Below are 16516 nucleotides of genomic sequence, written 5' to 3'. Positions count from 1 at the left end.
TCTAGGAATACATTTCAAAACTTTAAAGTAGAGAGAGCCACCATGATGCTCTCCTGGTGGTTTGACTCCAGCTCTCAGCCCCAGGCAGCATGGCCAATGTTCTTGGAGGTTTAGACATATCCATGGAAGATAAGGCTATGCACTATGTCCAGTATCAAAGGTGTATGCTTCTGAATACCAGTATGGAGAGGACTGTTGTGGTCAGATCCTGCTGGTGGGCTTCCCATTTGCCACTTAGAACAAGATGCTGGACTCGATCTGCCTTGGGCCTGATCCTGCAGGGCTTTAATTATGGGCGCTTCCAGATTGACTCCTCTTCCTGCCATAGAGCCGCAGTTCCTGGAGTGGCTTAACAGTCAATCCCTCTTCCCAGGGAATTCTGGGAATTGTAGTCCTGTGAGGGGAATAGGTCTCCTAACAACTCTCGGCACCCTTAACAAACTACAGTTCCCAGGATTCTTTCAGGGAAGTCGTGATAATTTAAAGTAGCATGATACTGCTTTAAAAGTATTAACGCAGAAGGAGGCTTAGTCACTCGTGGTGAGTGAAGGTTATTTCTTGGCTTCACCTTGCTTTTAGAGATTACATACATGTTCTCAATATTGTGGAATGACTAGATACCAATATTTATCCTGGCAGATGCCCAGTTTTTGAGGGCCATTTCATATAAACCTTGCACAAGAGCCCAAAGCAATCTGGCTCAGCAGCCATGGAATGCTGGCTGTTGAGGTATGGAAAATGTTGGGAGAGGAAATGTAATGGAGTGTTCTGGAAAAAGACATGCCCCTCCAAGCAAGAGCATTCTGTGTTGCAACTTTTTGTTGCAGATCCCACTTCTACATTCCAGAAAAACAAACAAGGATCAGTGAGGGCAGAGGCCAAAGAAGGAACAGACCGTTTATGACATTATCTTAATTTGCAAGAGATAACTTAGGTCGCTGATGGCTCATTTGTACACACAAGAATCACAAAAGATCCATCAAATTGTATCATTAGATTGTCACCTCAACTTTGAGGAGAGTCCATTTGCACATTATGCTCTGGTTATCAAGTGGATGAGCCCAAAGCACCCCTGGAATTACATGAACTTATGTTCAGAGATGAACATGTGTTCCTGCTATGTCACTGCTTGTTTGCATTAATTTTATCAAGACTGGGCCTAGCTATGCACCCACTTTGGTCCAATTCTCACAACTGTTGGGAAGAAGGGATACTGCTCAGAACCGTTCCACACACCAGTCATAGCACCTCATGGTGACCATAACACATAAGATCTCAGGCAATATCTAAAAGTCATTTTGCAAATGCAGCTATGTGGAGCTCTGATTCAGATGCTCTAAAATGCCTTATGCAGCTGAATGGAGGAAGTAATGTTTAGCCCAGTGTGACCACACTGGTCAGGCCACTTCCTGGTACTGATTTCTCCAAGTGTTGTTATTATTTAAATTAAAAATACAGGGTCTGCTGCATTGATGTGAATTGCTACCAAGAAGCAGTAGCAGTTAACCTGGCTGTTCAAAGTATGACATTATGTTATCAGTGGGGCAGCACCCATGAGTTCATTTATATGTAGGTTTTAGAGTAGGAAAAGGGAAACGCCAGGTGCTGTTGAACTACAACTCCCATCACTCCTGACCATTGACTATGCTACCTGGAGCTGATGGAAGTTTGAGTCTGACAACATCTAGAAGGCCAGAGGTTCCTCATTTCTGTTTCAGAGCATCTGATCTGGGTCAACATTGTCACCTTTCACTGTTGTGGGTGACTGTTTTTTAATGTTGTATGGGATGTTAATACTTTATATGAATTTTTCTCTTGGTTTCACGCATTTACGTAAATGCTTTTCACAGCAAGTCACTTGGAGATCTTTTTAGGTAATGAGCAACTAGCAAGTTTAATAAATAAAAGAATGGTGCCTAATAATTACACAGCATAGACCCACTGAAATTAATGGGCATGGCTATTTGGCTTAGGTCTATTCATTTCCATGGATCTATGCTGAGTAAAAGCTAGCTGGATGCAACCCAATATATAATTAAAACTAAAATGCAACCTGAAACCAACAATAACAGCAGCATGAAAATGCATAAAAGCAAATAAAACAGAAATTCAAAGGATCCAAACATATAATAATAATATTAATAATAAAATTTTATTTATATCCCGCCCTCCCCAGCCAAAGCCGGGCTCAGAGCGGCTAACAACAGTAAAATGATACAACATTCTAAAATCATTTCATTATAAAATTAATTCCAATCAGATTAATGGCAACCATTGGGCTAGAGTTCTGTGAGGATTGCCAAGGGAGGGGGTCAGGCTGTGCCCTGGCCAAAGGCCTGGTGGAACAGCTCCGTCTTGCAGGCCCTGCAGAAAGATGTCAAGTCCCGCAGGGCCCTAGTCTCTTGTGACAGAGCGTTCCACCAGATTGGAGCCACAGCTGAAAAAGCCTTGGCTCTGGTTGAGGCCAGCCTAACCTCTCTGTGGCCCGGGGCCTCCAAGATGTTTTTGTTTGAAGACTGTAAGTTCCTCTGTGGAACATACCAGGAGAGGCGGTCCCGTAGGTACGAGGGTCCTAGGCCATATAGGGCTTTAAAGGTTAAAACCAGCACCTTAAACCTGATCCTGTACCCCACCGGGAGCCAGTGCAGCTGGTATAGCACTGTGTGAATGTGATCTCGCAGCGAGGACCGCGTAAGGAGTCTCGCCGCGGCATTCTGCACCCGCTGGAGTTTCTGGGTCAGTCTCAAGGGCAGCCCCACGTAGAGCAAGTTACAATAATCCAGTCTGGAGGTGACCGTCCCGTGGATCACAGTGGCTAGGTCAGGGCGAGAGAGGTAAGGAGCCAACTGCTTAGCTTCGCGGAGATGAAAAAATGCCACCTATAAAACCCTATAAAACAGGGTCCAGTCCGATAGGTCAAAAAGATGAGACATGTAGCAGCAAAGGTTCAGTGGTAAGAACCCATTTTGCATGCAGAGGTTCCCTTCCTCTTCATTTAAGAAGCCTCACATGCCAGGTGAAGTGAAAGATCTTTGTATGAGACCCTGGACATCTCCTGCCAGTCGAAGGTCAGAGCAGACAATACTATCTAGTGATACACAGATGGACAAATTAGAACGTAAGAACAGCCCCATTAGATCAGGTCAAAGGCTGTCTAGTCCAACACCCTGTTTTCACAATGGCCAATTAGATAATAGATAACAATCACTATACGTTTATTTACGCCTCAACTTTTCCCCAACAGGGACTCGAGGCAGCTTACAGCCAAAATAAAGAACAGCTGAAAACTGGGAGGTGAGGAATGACAATTATTCAAAATCAATTCACACACATATGAATGAGATCTATTCAAAACATACAACCCACAACAAAATCAGCATTGCACCAGCACCCAATTAGATGCCTCAATGAATGAGAAGCCCAAAAGCAGAAGCTTGAGCCCAGCAGTGCTATTATCCACACTGGTGATTCCCAACAGCTGGCTTTCAGAAGCATGCTGCCCGCCAATTGTAAATCCTGTAGTTTTAAGTACAGAATCTTAAGGAAGCTTCTAGCACGGTGTGGGGTTGGAGTGTCTGACTAGGCCCTGAGAGACCAGGGTTCAAATTCCCAGTCGGCCATGAAACTCACTGGGTGACCTTGGGCCAGTCACCCACCTCACAGGGCTGTTGTGGATTTAAATGAGGAGGGGAGGGAACCATGTGTGCCGATTTTTTGCTGCTTGGAGGAAAAGGTGGAATATAACTGCAATCAACAAATAAATGTGTTCCTCTGTGTGACCCAAATGACCTTAACTATGGGACGCTGTAATCCCAGGATGTAAAACTCCTCTAAAAAATAAACGGAAATGGCTGCATTAAACACAATGGGATCGGGGCAGCAAGGCCGTAAACTAAGCAGTTCCTTGGATGTACGTAAATCCTATTACAATAAGTGGCAGCTGCTTTCAAATAAACTCCTTGCAAAAAGAAGGCTTCTTGGCGCAGCTGCAGGACACGAGCGTTCTGAAAGGCGCCGGCTGTGATTGGCCGTGTACATAACAGGGGGCGGAGCACGCTCAGGAGCCTCCTCCCTCCCTGCTCTCCTGTGTTGGTAAACGTTCTCCCTCAGCCCCACGTGGCTTTGCGAGAGGCGACCGCATGGCTCTCGCGCCCCGCGGCTTCCTGGGAACTGTAGTTCCTCTCCCCTCCCCCTTTCCTAAAAGTTCCCTGCCAGCTCGTTCACATCGTGACTACATTTCCCATGCGTTGCCGCGCTGGATGGGGAGTCCGACCTCTCCCGCTAAACGCCGCCGCGCGAAGCACTCTGGGGCTTGTGGTTCGAGCGCGGAGCGGGAACCTTTCCCGCTTTTTTTTTTTTTAATCCTCCCTTTCCCTGCCCCGCCTCTCCCCTCCGAATGGGAGCAAGCTCACCTCTCCACCACGCCGCCACACTAAAGAGGACTACGTTTCCCGGCAGGCCTCGGGACCCTTTCCCCCTCCCTCCCTCCCCCCTTCGCCTCACGGCGCGCGCCCTTCCCTCCCCCGCCCCCGCCTTCACTTTTGGCGGAGACATTTCCGAAGCGAGTCTCTCCAAGATGGCGGCATGGGGAAGGAGGCGCGCGGGCCCCGGCAGCTCCAGCGGAGGCGGCGCCGGCGCGAGGGAGAGGTGAGCGGCGGAGGCCCGGCTGGGGCGGCCTCCTCCCCGCCCCGGCTCCCGGCCTTCACGCCCTGGGCCTAGGGGAGCCGAAAGCTGCTTCTCCTCCCCTCACGCCCCCTCAGGCCCCTCAGCTTCTCTGAGGCCTCCTCTTGGCCTTGTAGGGGACGAAGCAGGGGCCAGGCCTCGAGACTCGCCAACGGCGGCGAAGGCAGCTTCCGGGGCGCCTCTGTGGGACGGGAGAGCCGGGAAGGAGGGTGCGGGTTGGCGTTGGGGATAAGAGAGGAGATGGCCGACTGGGAAGGAAGAGTGCTGCTGAAGGATTGCCCGAAGAAGCGGGGGTGCCGAGGTCATTGGGTTTAAGAGGCAGGAGGGGTCGCTCCAGGGTTGGGGGGGCTAGAGGGGTGGCAGAGGCGATGGAGGGGAAACGAGGCTTCGGCCTGGGCGGCACAAGGCCTTGGCATAAGTAGGGCGAGGGGGCCATCCCCGGGAGAAGCCCGGGGCAGGAGGATTTGGGGGCTGCAGGAGTTCACCCTTGGGGGAAAGGGGAGGGGAAGAATGGGGGCGCAGGGAGTGGGGCGAGAGGGTGGGCACGGGATGGATTAGGGGTTGCAGGGCTCCTGGAGGAGGTGCTGCCGAAAGAGAGGTCAAACGAATGTGTGTGTGTGATATGGGGGGGGGCGCTGGAGGCACCAACGTGTGAAGCTTCTGTGAGCGAGGAGGAATCCAGTTGCCTCACAAGGTCTGGGTTCGGGGTGGGGGAAAGGTCGTGGCTCCATCAGGCTGTGGGAAAAGTAGGTATCCCCTCACCGCAACTTGGAGAGGGAGGGGCAGCAGGCCTGTGGCAAGGGAAGGTCAGTACACAAAGTCCCTTAACTTAACTCCGGGGTGTTTCACCCATCCCAGATGTTAGACCCGGAGGTGACAAGAGTAGCTTCTGCTTAGACTAAGAATATTCTTGGATGCTCTTAAAATCTATTTTTGAAGGCCGCAAATGCTCCCCCAAAGTCCTCTGAGAGTGACCTCTTGGTGCACAGCTGTTCCTGTTGGTTGAGTGATTTATGTTTTTAGGTGTTGCATTGTTATGGATTTGGAAGGTTAGGGAGCTGGTGGGGTGGAATTAAGCTGGTGGCTCCTGGCTGTGGCAGTTTCACCCCCTTTGGCCATCAGCTCTCACTTTACTTCTATGTAGATAATGGTAGGAGGTGAAACAAAGAATATTTACATAGTTTTCTTGTGGGGTTTCTCCCATTGCTCAAATTAACCCCCAAAGTTTTAACATATTGTACTTTTAGTTTTGAAGTTCAGTCTTTCGTTGTAAATATTCCCACTTTTAAGGGTAAACTTCTAAAAGATTGGTATTTGCAACTCTCAGTTGAAACTATTGCTGTGTAACTCCTAATTATAATTTTGCATCCGGGTTTCAATGGTTTCAGCAAACTTCCCTAACTTCAGTTGTTGCTTGTTGCATTCTCTCCCATGAAGGCAGAATAAGGATTTTTTAGTAATGGTTAGGGCATTTTAGACTACAGTGGAGAAAGGCATAATTCTTCTGAAGTATCAGTGAAAAGATAAATACTTTCAGCTTTATGTTAAAATGGTTGAAGCCAATAAGGAATAGATGGAATGAGCTCTTCCGTTGAAAAAGAGTTTAAGACTTCTAAGTCAATGTAATAAGAAAGTTACCCATATTGAGCAGAGTGTTTGTGAATATGCTAGAGCAGTTAGAACCTGGACCAATCATGTTTAAGGCAGTTAGAGGCAACTGGGGTAAATAAATGCTCTGTGTTGCATGTGAAGTCTGCAGAAGTGTTTTTCTGAGAGTCTGTTGCTTGGGAAGCTGATGTAGTCCAAAACATCTGGGAGGAATCAAGTTGGGGAATGCTGACTTAAACAATGGTTATGGATTGGCTGCAAACAAGTGTGTGAAACTATGGTTTGAATAGCTCTGCAAATCTTGGGATTGTGCTAACCAAGGTTAAGTTTTAATCTGCAGTGACAAACTGGTAAAAGCAGGTTCTTTGTGCCTTTGCTTGGAGGATTAGAAGCTGGGCTTATTGGCACCTATACCTGCTCTCCAGAGACTGGGTTTAGCCCAACCAGCATCATTGTATGACTGAGTTCTCGATCAGAGTGAAGTCAACAAATCCCAGCGGGAACTAACCATAGCTAAGTGTTACCGGTATGTCTGCCATAGGTAATTGGAAAACAGTGTATGCTAGTTGGTAATGCGGCTCATAACAGGAGTTGACTAATATTCCTGTTTTTGTAAACAAGTAGATCATACCCAGAGTAGACGCATTTAAAAATGGTCATAACTAATTGCGTATTACTTACTTTGATGCAACCCATGGTAGGGATGATGGGTGTAGTTTTAACCCCTGTTTACATGCAGCTGACTCAAGAAATGTTCCAGTTCTTTGTTTCTGGCTGAAATAATTATTAACCCCCTTTGTATTATGGCTTCTACCCTTCTCTCCACTGAGAAGGTGGAAATGTATATGTCTGTTTTCTGCCCATCTTTTTTCAGTGTCCCCTTCTGAGTAACATCTGTGTGACTTTGGCTGCCGGGAATGTGTTTTGGACGCAGAACAGATCTAGTGTTCATCAAGTAACCACAGAATTCGTGCAGCTTTCATGGTAGATGTATTTCCCTTCATTTGTCAGTAGGTTATACCTGCTTCCTGCTTCTTGGATTTCCCATCAATGAGCTTTTTTAAAAATATGCTTTCAGGCTATTTTGATGCTAGGCAGTTAGCTTAAAAGGGAGTCTTGTTGACATGAGAGGGTTAATGTTGGGTGAATAACTAATGAATAAAATATTGTCTGGCATGATGGAATATGGTCAAATTTAATAATATAGCAGATACCTCAAACCAGTCAGAGGCATCTCTTTGAGTTAGAATTCCAGTAAATTGTCTGTTCAGATGCTGCTCTTTGACAGGCTGCCTCTTATATTATGATGTTTGACTGTGGTTGAAATACTAATGAAGGCATGGGGCCTACTTTTTAGCTACATCACGCTGTCAGCTTTTTAGGGCTTCTCCCCTTCCCAGCTTTACAGGGGTAGTAGAGCACTTACTGCGCATGCAGAAGATCCCAGAATCAATACCCAGCATCTCCAGGTACGAGTTGGGGAAGTCTCTTGTCTGTAATCCTGGAGAGATGCTGCCAGTTAGACAGTACTGAACTAGATTGATAAATGGTCTGACTTTGTATAAAACAGATTGCTCGTTAGGGGCAGGTAACCACTGACAACTTCAACCAGCTGCTGTTTCTCCATCTCATCCCTCACCCTCATCATGATCTGGGGATAATAGACTACATCAGTTAGAGTAGTAATGGTTTCTTTAGATCAGGCATTGGTCCACATTCCCTCAATGGGCACCTTTCCAGGGATCACACGCCACAGGAAGAGGCAAAAGTCGGCTGAGGATGGATGGAACTTTCTCCATTGTATAGCAGGCTTCATTCCAGTCAGGTTTCTACATACACTTCCCTCTCCATTCAGGGAAGCAAGGGCATTAGCACAGTTCAAGGGCGCATTCCAACCAAGCCAGGAGCATTCAAGAAAGTGCTGAGCAAGGCTAGGGAGGGGATGCAGCCTGGAAGAACCAATACAGGGGCCTGAGGTTCCCCACCTTTGGATTACGTAGTGTCATTGGCATATCCGGTACAGTATTCAGCCAAAATATGTAAGTGCATTTGGGACAGATACCTACAGTCAAAGAGGAAGGAGGGATGAATGTTGGCAAATGCAGTTGAATGTCTTAAACCTTTGTTATAGTTAGGAATGAGGATTAAGGGAGTAATCCAAATACTATGCAGAAGATATGGGTTTTGCAGAGGAGAGTGGAGGCACCACATTTGTTTGGGGTGGGAATTCCATGCCAGGGATGGAATAAAAAATGACCAGTCTTGGAAGTACTTGGAATGTTCAAAAGTGCTTATAAGCATGTATTTTTAAGCTTGTGTACTAATAGTGAACTTAATTCTCCGAGCAATGATCCTTATGAAACCAAAATGGCATCATTCACACACAAGATGGAGGTATTGGCAGCCATTTATTAGATTTATACAATGCAACTTCCCCCAAAGGAACACATGACAGCAAACATATCAATACTAAATACCAATAAAACTTGTAGAAACAGTTTGGAACAACCTTCTGAAAACCAGTTTAAAATGCCTAAAAGCAATTGTCTGCTCTCAAACTAATAATTTCAGGATTGCCAGGGACATGACTTTCAGTCATCAAAGGCCTGACTAAATAATGTTTTGAAATTTCTCTTAAAAATTAATAGTGAGGGAGACAGATGTGCCTCATTAGGGGGGTATTCCACAAACATGGGACATGCCACTGGCCAGGCACCTCCAAGTAGCTGCAACACCAGCAGGTTCTCCCCTGGTGATTGTACAGACTGAGCACTGTTCAAAATTCATCAGGCGCATTATGCGGGGTCCAGTTGCGACCACGTGGAGAACTTTGGCTGTTGGGGACTGACATCTCTGTCTGGCTGGTCCCTCCAGCTTTCTTAAGCAGGTGAGGAGAAGAGCTTGCTTATTGCATTTATCTCCCACTTTTTTCTGAAAGGAGTACATGTTTTACCTCCCTTCTCAGTTAATCCCTACAACCACCCCATGAGGTAGGTTAGGAGGCTGTGACTGGCTCAAGCTCACTCAGGGAGCATCATGACCAAGTGGGGATTTGAACCCTGATCTCCTAGGTTTTAGGTCCGACACACTAACCACTGCACCATACTGGCTTCCTAAAGTACTTCTGCTATGAGGCAGCTCTACAAATTACATAGGTAAATATGGGGAACGCCAAATTCACTTAAGAGAAGGATCTGGAATATTTTCCTTGAAGCTTGAATTTGTTATGTTCTTGATTGTTTTATTTGATGTTTTAATGTGTTGTAAACTGCTTTGACATTTTTTTTCTTTAAAATATAAAGTGGTATAGAAATGAAATTAATAACAATAATTAATCCCATTGCAAAAAAAGGGCACCTAGACACTCCATTGTGACACCATAACCTAGGTTTAAGGTGCTATTTGGCAATTAGCTTGTGTATCAGTGAGTTTCCAACGCTGGGCCTGAGATGGCTGATACTGTTTTAAAAAACCGTAAAGACAAGAGTGGGGAGTCTGCAAGGTGGGTCCCGTGAGGACTGGACATGTGCAGTGGCCATAGAGCACTGATTTAATATCGGAGGGGTGGAAGTGAAAACTGGGTGGGAAGAATAGGATGGAGGAATACTCCACTGCAGCATTTTGTTGCAACCTCCACTTGTTCCGTCTGTTTCAGATATTCAGGCAGTGAGAGTGCCGTCGCATATATAGCCAGAGCGGTACCATCCACAAGGCAGAGGGAGGTGTCAGCAGGCTCGGAGGAACCTTGAGGTTTGCAGAAGTACAATAAACATTTAGAGAAACTAGCAATTTACTGTGATTATATGATCCTGTGATTGTTTTCTTGTGTGAAACACTAGGCGCACATTCAGCTGTGTGACTCTTCAAGTTGATCAAACACAGTGGACAACCTACTTTTATTCAGCTCTGAAGTTTTGGCTTTTCCATTCTGAGTGAAAATCTGCTGGGCCACTTCACATGCGTTGCTGTCCTTTCTTTTGTTTCATGCGCCCCTCTTCAACGCTCTCTTGAGCATGGCTTTGCATCAGGGGGCTGATATTAATGGTAATACCTAGACTACACTACAGTGTGTGTGGTTAGGCGTTCTGGGGTGGGCATCCTCTCCATTCAGCTCTGATCTCCAGTTACTGCCCAGTTGTTGCAGCTCTGAGGTTTCCCCAGCAATCTTGTCAAACCATGTACAGCCTTGGTGATACTGAATTCTTTAACCATGGTTAGCATTGAAAGAGTTTGATACACATAACACATGCTTGTCTTTGGCTGTGCCAGAAAGTGCTGACCCTAGCGATTAGACTTGGGACAAAGTGATCCAAGACCCCTACGGTGTGCGGCTCTTGGTATTTAATGGCATTTGAAAGCTCATGCAATTATTTGGATGTACCCTTCTATACTTGACACACCATGTGACGTAAACTTTGCCAGTCGGCAGTGCAAGAATTCCTCTCCTTCCAAGAACCACTTCTTTGTCCTCGTTTGATTTAAATAACGTTTTATTTCATTTCTTAATAACTGACACGGAGAGAATTTGATATAAAAAATTGTCCAAAAGGCATTCAGAAATGCTTGCACTCTACAATGTTTATGGTAGTACTTTGGTTTTGGTATTCCCTTCCAAGGCATCTCTTGAACCCAGGCTTCTATCATTTAGGTGCTGGGTTAAAACTGTATTTTTACTTTGGCTTTTAATTGAATTATGACCTGCCTTTTTTTAACAGGCTGCTGGTTTTCATTGGCACAACTTTTCATTATTATTATGACCTGCGTTTCAACTTTATATTGTAAGCTGCTTTGAGCATATTTGATGGAAAGGTGAGATAGAATGTGGATTGTCAACTGATTGTTTAGTTGGTCTGCTGTGCAAATCACCAGTTGATTATTAAATGGGGATGTTACAGGTACCTCATATATGTTCCTTTTGTGACACAGAAGGTGTAAAAGTGTAAAGCTGTAAAGCAGTAGTTTAAAAACTGCTGCTCATTGTTGGGACGGAAGGTCATCTTAGTATTTCCGTTCATTGCCTATTACAGGAAGGCACGAAAATGACATCAGAGAACAAACATGTGCCTTTAGCTTGCATTGCAGTGGATTAAAATTTGCCCCCCACCAATTAACTAAAGGATTAGTTGAGTGATCAACCAATTACAGCTTGCAGCAGTACTATGTATGCGTGTGAATGTGAGGTTTTCAAATTCCTATACAGCTGAATGCAGGAATTTCTCCCGCTGTGGGTGTGTATACACTAAAGCTTGCAGTCTTGAAACATACATTTTTGCTATTGCTAGATCCTCCCTCTCCTGCCCCTGCCCCCCCGACCCCCTGCTGGGCTGTTTCAAATGTATGAAGAGGCAATCCTGTCCCAGCTGTAGGTTTATCTGTGCTGTACTTTACATGCAGGGTTCAGACTTAATCTCGGGGTTCTTGGGTGACAAGTGTACAGACTTTCATCTTCAATGTATTGAAGCCCATGGGTTTTCGCAACTGGTGAATGCAGTGTTGTTGTTTTAAAAGGAATTCCTAATGAGGCTGTCACATGATGGATAGCCTCTATGGATTTCTCTACACGCTTCTCGAGATTCTAATCCTTGCTCTGATTTAGAGAGAGAATTGGGTGTGCTGAGCTTTTTTGCAACAGTGCTAAAATTTGCACCCCCTCCCAGTGTCATCGGTGGGAACGTTATTCCAGGCAGACGCTAAACAAACTCCACACCACACAAAGCTTCCCTTTGTTTTGGATGAGAGGGTCTAGAAAAAGAATGTGTAGAGTACACAGCTGCTCCAAAGCTTTGTTCCATCCCATTTTGAACAAAGGTGTCCTTTGGCTATGTGGTCTGGAAAAAGCTTTCCCCTGCCATGGTGGCTTTAAAATGGGCTAAGTTGATCTGCGTCTCAAGCACAATACTAGCAGGGTGCTTCAATCCCTGCTTGTTATAGAAAGAGGAGAGTACGTTTTAAAGTCCCTCTTCAAGAGATTGCTATTTGCTGGCTTTTTGTTCAGAATAAATCCTAAAGAGGAGATGGGGGGTGTGGCAGTCATATTCCTGGTCTTCAAAACTGAGGTACCTTTTAAAAGAGTCTACCCCCGTCCAAGTCAAGTAGACAAGATTGCTCCTTGAATCTTGTTTTGCATGGTGTACCTCACCGCAGGATCAAAAGTTTTAAAATTTCAAAGCAGCTTGAAATGTTTTGTCCAAATTCACTGATAGCCATTTTGCAGTGGGCTTTTCTTGGCTTCCCAGGAATGTGGAAACTATTTCAATAGCAGCACCCCCCCCAACAAGCACTTTTTGATTTAGTGTGTATTGATCTGCCCTGCTGATGTTCTCAGACATGCTTTCAGTAGCATCCAATATCTTAATCCTTGCTCATAGTCTGCTAATGAATACAGCAGTGTGTCCTGTTCTGGTTGATGACTTCTTAACATTGCCTCTCTTGCTGCTTGTGTTTCTGGAGTTCTGTTTTTACACTTGCTTTGGACCTTGCATATTGTGATTGGGAACTGGTTTTGCGAATACACATTAGGAAGGCCATCAAGGTGTATCAATTGTGGCTGTTCCTTTGAAATACGTGGGAGCAACAACAGGGAAATGACCGGATTTCCTTACCATGTATCGTGAAGGGGGAGGAGCCGTAGCCTTGTACATCTGGGGCAGAACAATCTAACCATAGGAGGCCAGAGTCATTTATGCAAGGGTAAATTATGCTGGTGTAAATGACCCCTACTGCAAACTGTTCAGGGGTGGGGCTGAACCTAGCAATGGGAAAGGAAGAATTTAGAAATGGAGTTTGACCTAAGCCACTGTTTTCATCAGTGTAATTTGTGCTGGGTTGCTAGGTAATGTGACAGAGTCTGAACAGAGTCTGGAATAGAGGTAAATCTGCCTGAATGCTCCTTTTTTGAGACTAGTTCCAGCTGAGCTGGGTTGGAGGATGGACTGGTGCATCTCTGACTGAGCTGGAATGAGGGGCTTTACCTAGCTGAGCCCTGACTCAACTGGAGATCCACCTATTCCAAACTCCTGGCAGATCAGATCTTGGGTTTGGATTGCTCCCGAAGTGCATCTTGATGTGGGGAATCACTTCCCGAATGCAAAATATGTGCATGTTCAAGTCATTACACTAGTTCAATTCAACAGGACCTGCAGGAGAGCTGGCAGTGGCCACCCACCCACAGTGAGACAAGTAGAATAAAACAGCAAAACATTCATAGTAGAACACTGAAAAGGGAGCAGGGAATGTGGTGCAATGTGGCGTTGGTAGCACTGTTTTGTGTGTTGGGAGTGAACCAAAGAGGATCTCCCCTTCATTTATTTGTCTTCCTCTAGTCACAGACCCGTGAAGGATCCATAAGCAAAACTGCAAAGTACTGCTGGTTCAGAAAATGTTCTGAATTTCTAAACTTGAAAGAGGTAGGATCTGTTTCCCCTTCCAGGCCCATTAATTTCTAGTGTGAGTGTGGATTGGTTAATTTCCAAGCTCCATGTAGCTAAATGGTCCCACTCTCCAGGTTGGTGTTTTGGAGACCTTCCTCAGGAAAGCTTTTTGCCTTCAGAAACTGGTCTCTGAAAAAGTAGGTACACCTTGCTTGCAGGAACAGTCCTGTGATGTTAATTCTTAATGTCAGCAGCCACCTTCAGACTTTGGCCAGGTATACTGATAACACACACACTGCTTTATATCACTAGAAAACGTGGTCAGTTTTGAGGAAAAGAGATAAAAGGATGAAGCTGATGTCTAGGGAGGGAAAGACAGTGAAAGTCAAGATCTGGTTGCCACTACTTGAGGGTTTAAAAGTATTGTTTTGTGTAGATTGTGTCCAGTAGCAATCCCTAGATCTTTATCATCACCAAAAGCAACACCAAAATTTTGTGAGAGATTTCTAAACTGCCCTTCATCAAGGGGATCCCAGGAACTCAATATGGAAAATTGTCTGGAAAGGAGCTCAGCCAGACCCTGATATGGTGACCTGCCATCATTTTTGAAGCATTTGGTGCAGAAGTTCCTATCTAGCCCATGTGATTAAGGAATAAAGTTTGAAAACATGTGGCTAGTGCCTGCTGTAAAGGCTTGGTTACCAAAGGGATTTTTGGACAAGTCTTCCCATCGTAACAGGTTTCTGTACCATGTACTATGACGAGTCTCCCAAATCAGTTGATAATTTTCATGAGCTCATGTTACCTGGCCCTCTAATGCCTGAGTTCATGTTGGAACAAGGCTAGGAATACCGTGACTCAAACAAATTTTGTATGGGTGTCCTTAAATTCGGAGCACAAGATGTTGATGTCCTCAGTGCACTATAACAGTAAAATAAGAACTGCAGAACAACAGGTTTATGACCACCAAGTAAATAAGACCTGAACTGCTACTAGGCTAGTAAAAAAAAGTGAGTGTGTGTGGTTTCTATGAAGGGGGGGGTCAGTTCCCTCTCTGCTGGACCACTGTGGGTCATCCCCCCCCCCCATGCTGGTTGTAGAGCCTTTTCATTCTCTGCAGTTAGAACAGAAACCACACAGAGGAGGATCAGTCATCCTTCCCTCTACTGCCAGGCTTGCTTGCCTAGAATTCTTAATTTGGCTACAGCCCCTAGGCAAGCTTATAGGTTGTACTGATGGGGGGAAGGCAGGGAGCAAGGCCAGTTCACAACCCTCAAGTAACTCACTTGCCTTTTCTTCCGACAGGGTCACCTTGTCTGCCACGGACTGTTACATTGTTCACGAAATCTACAACGGCGAGAATGCTCAGGACCAGTTTGAATACGAGCTGGAACAGGCCTTAGAGGCTCAGTACAAATACATTGTGATTGAGCCCACGCGCATTGGGGACGAGACGGCCCGCTGGATCACTGTTGGGAACTGCCTGCACAAGACGGCCGTGCTAGCGGGCACAGCCTGCCTCTTCACCCCCCTGGCTGTTCCCGTAGATTATTCCCATTACATCTCTTTGCCTGCTGGCGTCCTCAGCATAGCCTGCTGCACCCTCTATGGGATCTCTTGGCAATTCGACCCCTGCTGCAAGTACCAAGTGGAGTATAATGCCTATAAACTCTCTCGCCTGCCCCTGCATACACTCACCTCCTCCACTCCCGTGGTTCTGGTGAGGAAGGACGACCTGCACAGAAAGAGACTGCATAACACGATAGCACTCGCTGCCCTGGTGTACTGTGTAAAGAAGATTTATGAACTTTACGCCGTATGATTGCGGCAGAGGAAGGAGAAATCCGCAAAGACAAAAAAAAAAGTGTATTAAGACTCCCACAGTGACATTCAACTTTTCTTCTTGAAGTGGTGCCTGGGAAGCAGTTTGGTTTATCCATATATTATTATTTTTTTGTTATTTTTAGAACAAAAATAACATGTCACTGGGTGCATCAAGGGAATTTTCAGTTTTCTTACACCTCAGACATGGATCTGCCGTGAAAAGGAACACTGTGGGAGCTGAAGTCAATAATGGAATGTCAATGAACGGAAAGATACCTAAGAGGGAGTCTGGGTTTTTTGTTTTCCCCCCAAGAAACCTTTAAGTATATTGTTTAATTGTATTCTACAGAACCAGCTCAAAGTTATCACTGACCATTCATTAAAGGATGAGAATTTCAAGTGGTTTGCTTTCTTTTGGTGCCAAAGTTGTTTCTAGAGGAATAACTCTTAAGGAAGGCTGTAATCATACTAACTCGTGAGTTTGAAGTGCAGCTTTTGGTTATGAGTAGATGGCCTCCTTGAGGAGGGTTCACTGTTTACGGCAACAAGGTGCTTCCTTCGTCAGAGCAAGCCCTTGATGTTAACTTGCCCAATATTTGTACTGCTGGAACACAGAAACATAAGCCATGCCCTTTTGCATGGGGCTTACCTGCCCTCAAAGCTTAGTAAGCCTTGCAGTGCAGGAAAGTCGCAGCAAAACTTAAAATGTTAACTAAGACAAGGCTGAATTTGCAAATTCTGCTGGATTTTACCTGGTTTTAAGATTATGCTGTTAGCATGCAAAGAACAATTCTTCCCTTCATTTAATTGTACAGCGATTAAATAACCTTTATAATGGACTTCAGCCCTGTAAAAAGTAGCACTTCAATGGCAAATTTAAATATCCACCATAGCAGATTATAGTGTAACTGCCCTATTGTAAGCACTTCTCCAGAATTTATTTTTTATTCTGAATACTAATGCCCAGTGAAGCATGTGCTGTTTGAATGTCTCAGTACACTGTTAAAGAACAGGTCTGTTAAGTATCTCTT

General features: G+C 45.3%; 1 protein-coding gene across 2 annotated transcripts; it reads left to right on the top strand.

Moving 5' to 3' along the window:
- Positions 1-4496: 4496 nt before the first annotated feature.
- On the top strand, positions 4497-15884 carry TMEM11 (transmembrane protein 11). 2 transcript variants are annotated; one of them, XM_083585896.1, is made up of 3 exons: positions 4516-4647; positions 7166-7275; positions 14967-15884. In XM_083585896.1, exons 1-3 carry the CDS (start codon positions 4585-4587, stop codon positions 15481-15483), a joined length of 690 nt encoding a protein of 229 aa, XP_083442022.1. In that variant the 5' UTR covers positions 4516-4584; the 3' UTR covers positions 15484-15884. The 2 variants fall into 2 exon arrangements, with proteins under 2 accessions (XP_083442021.1, XP_083442022.1); XM_083585895.1 differs by lacking the exon at positions 7166-7275 and having other exon boundaries at positions 4497-4647.
- Positions 15885-16516: the final 632 nt, after the last annotated feature.

The sequence above is a fragment of the Podarcis filfolensis genome (assembly GCF_964270895.1).
Source record: "Podarcis filfolensis genome assembly, chromosome: 14".
Taxonomy (NCBI): Eukaryota; Metazoa; Chordata; class Lepidosauria; order Squamata; family Lacertidae; genus Podarcis; species Podarcis filfolensis.
The sequence above is the reverse complement of the archived record's forward strand: the minus strand, read 5'-3'. Positions and strand labels throughout refer to the sequence as shown.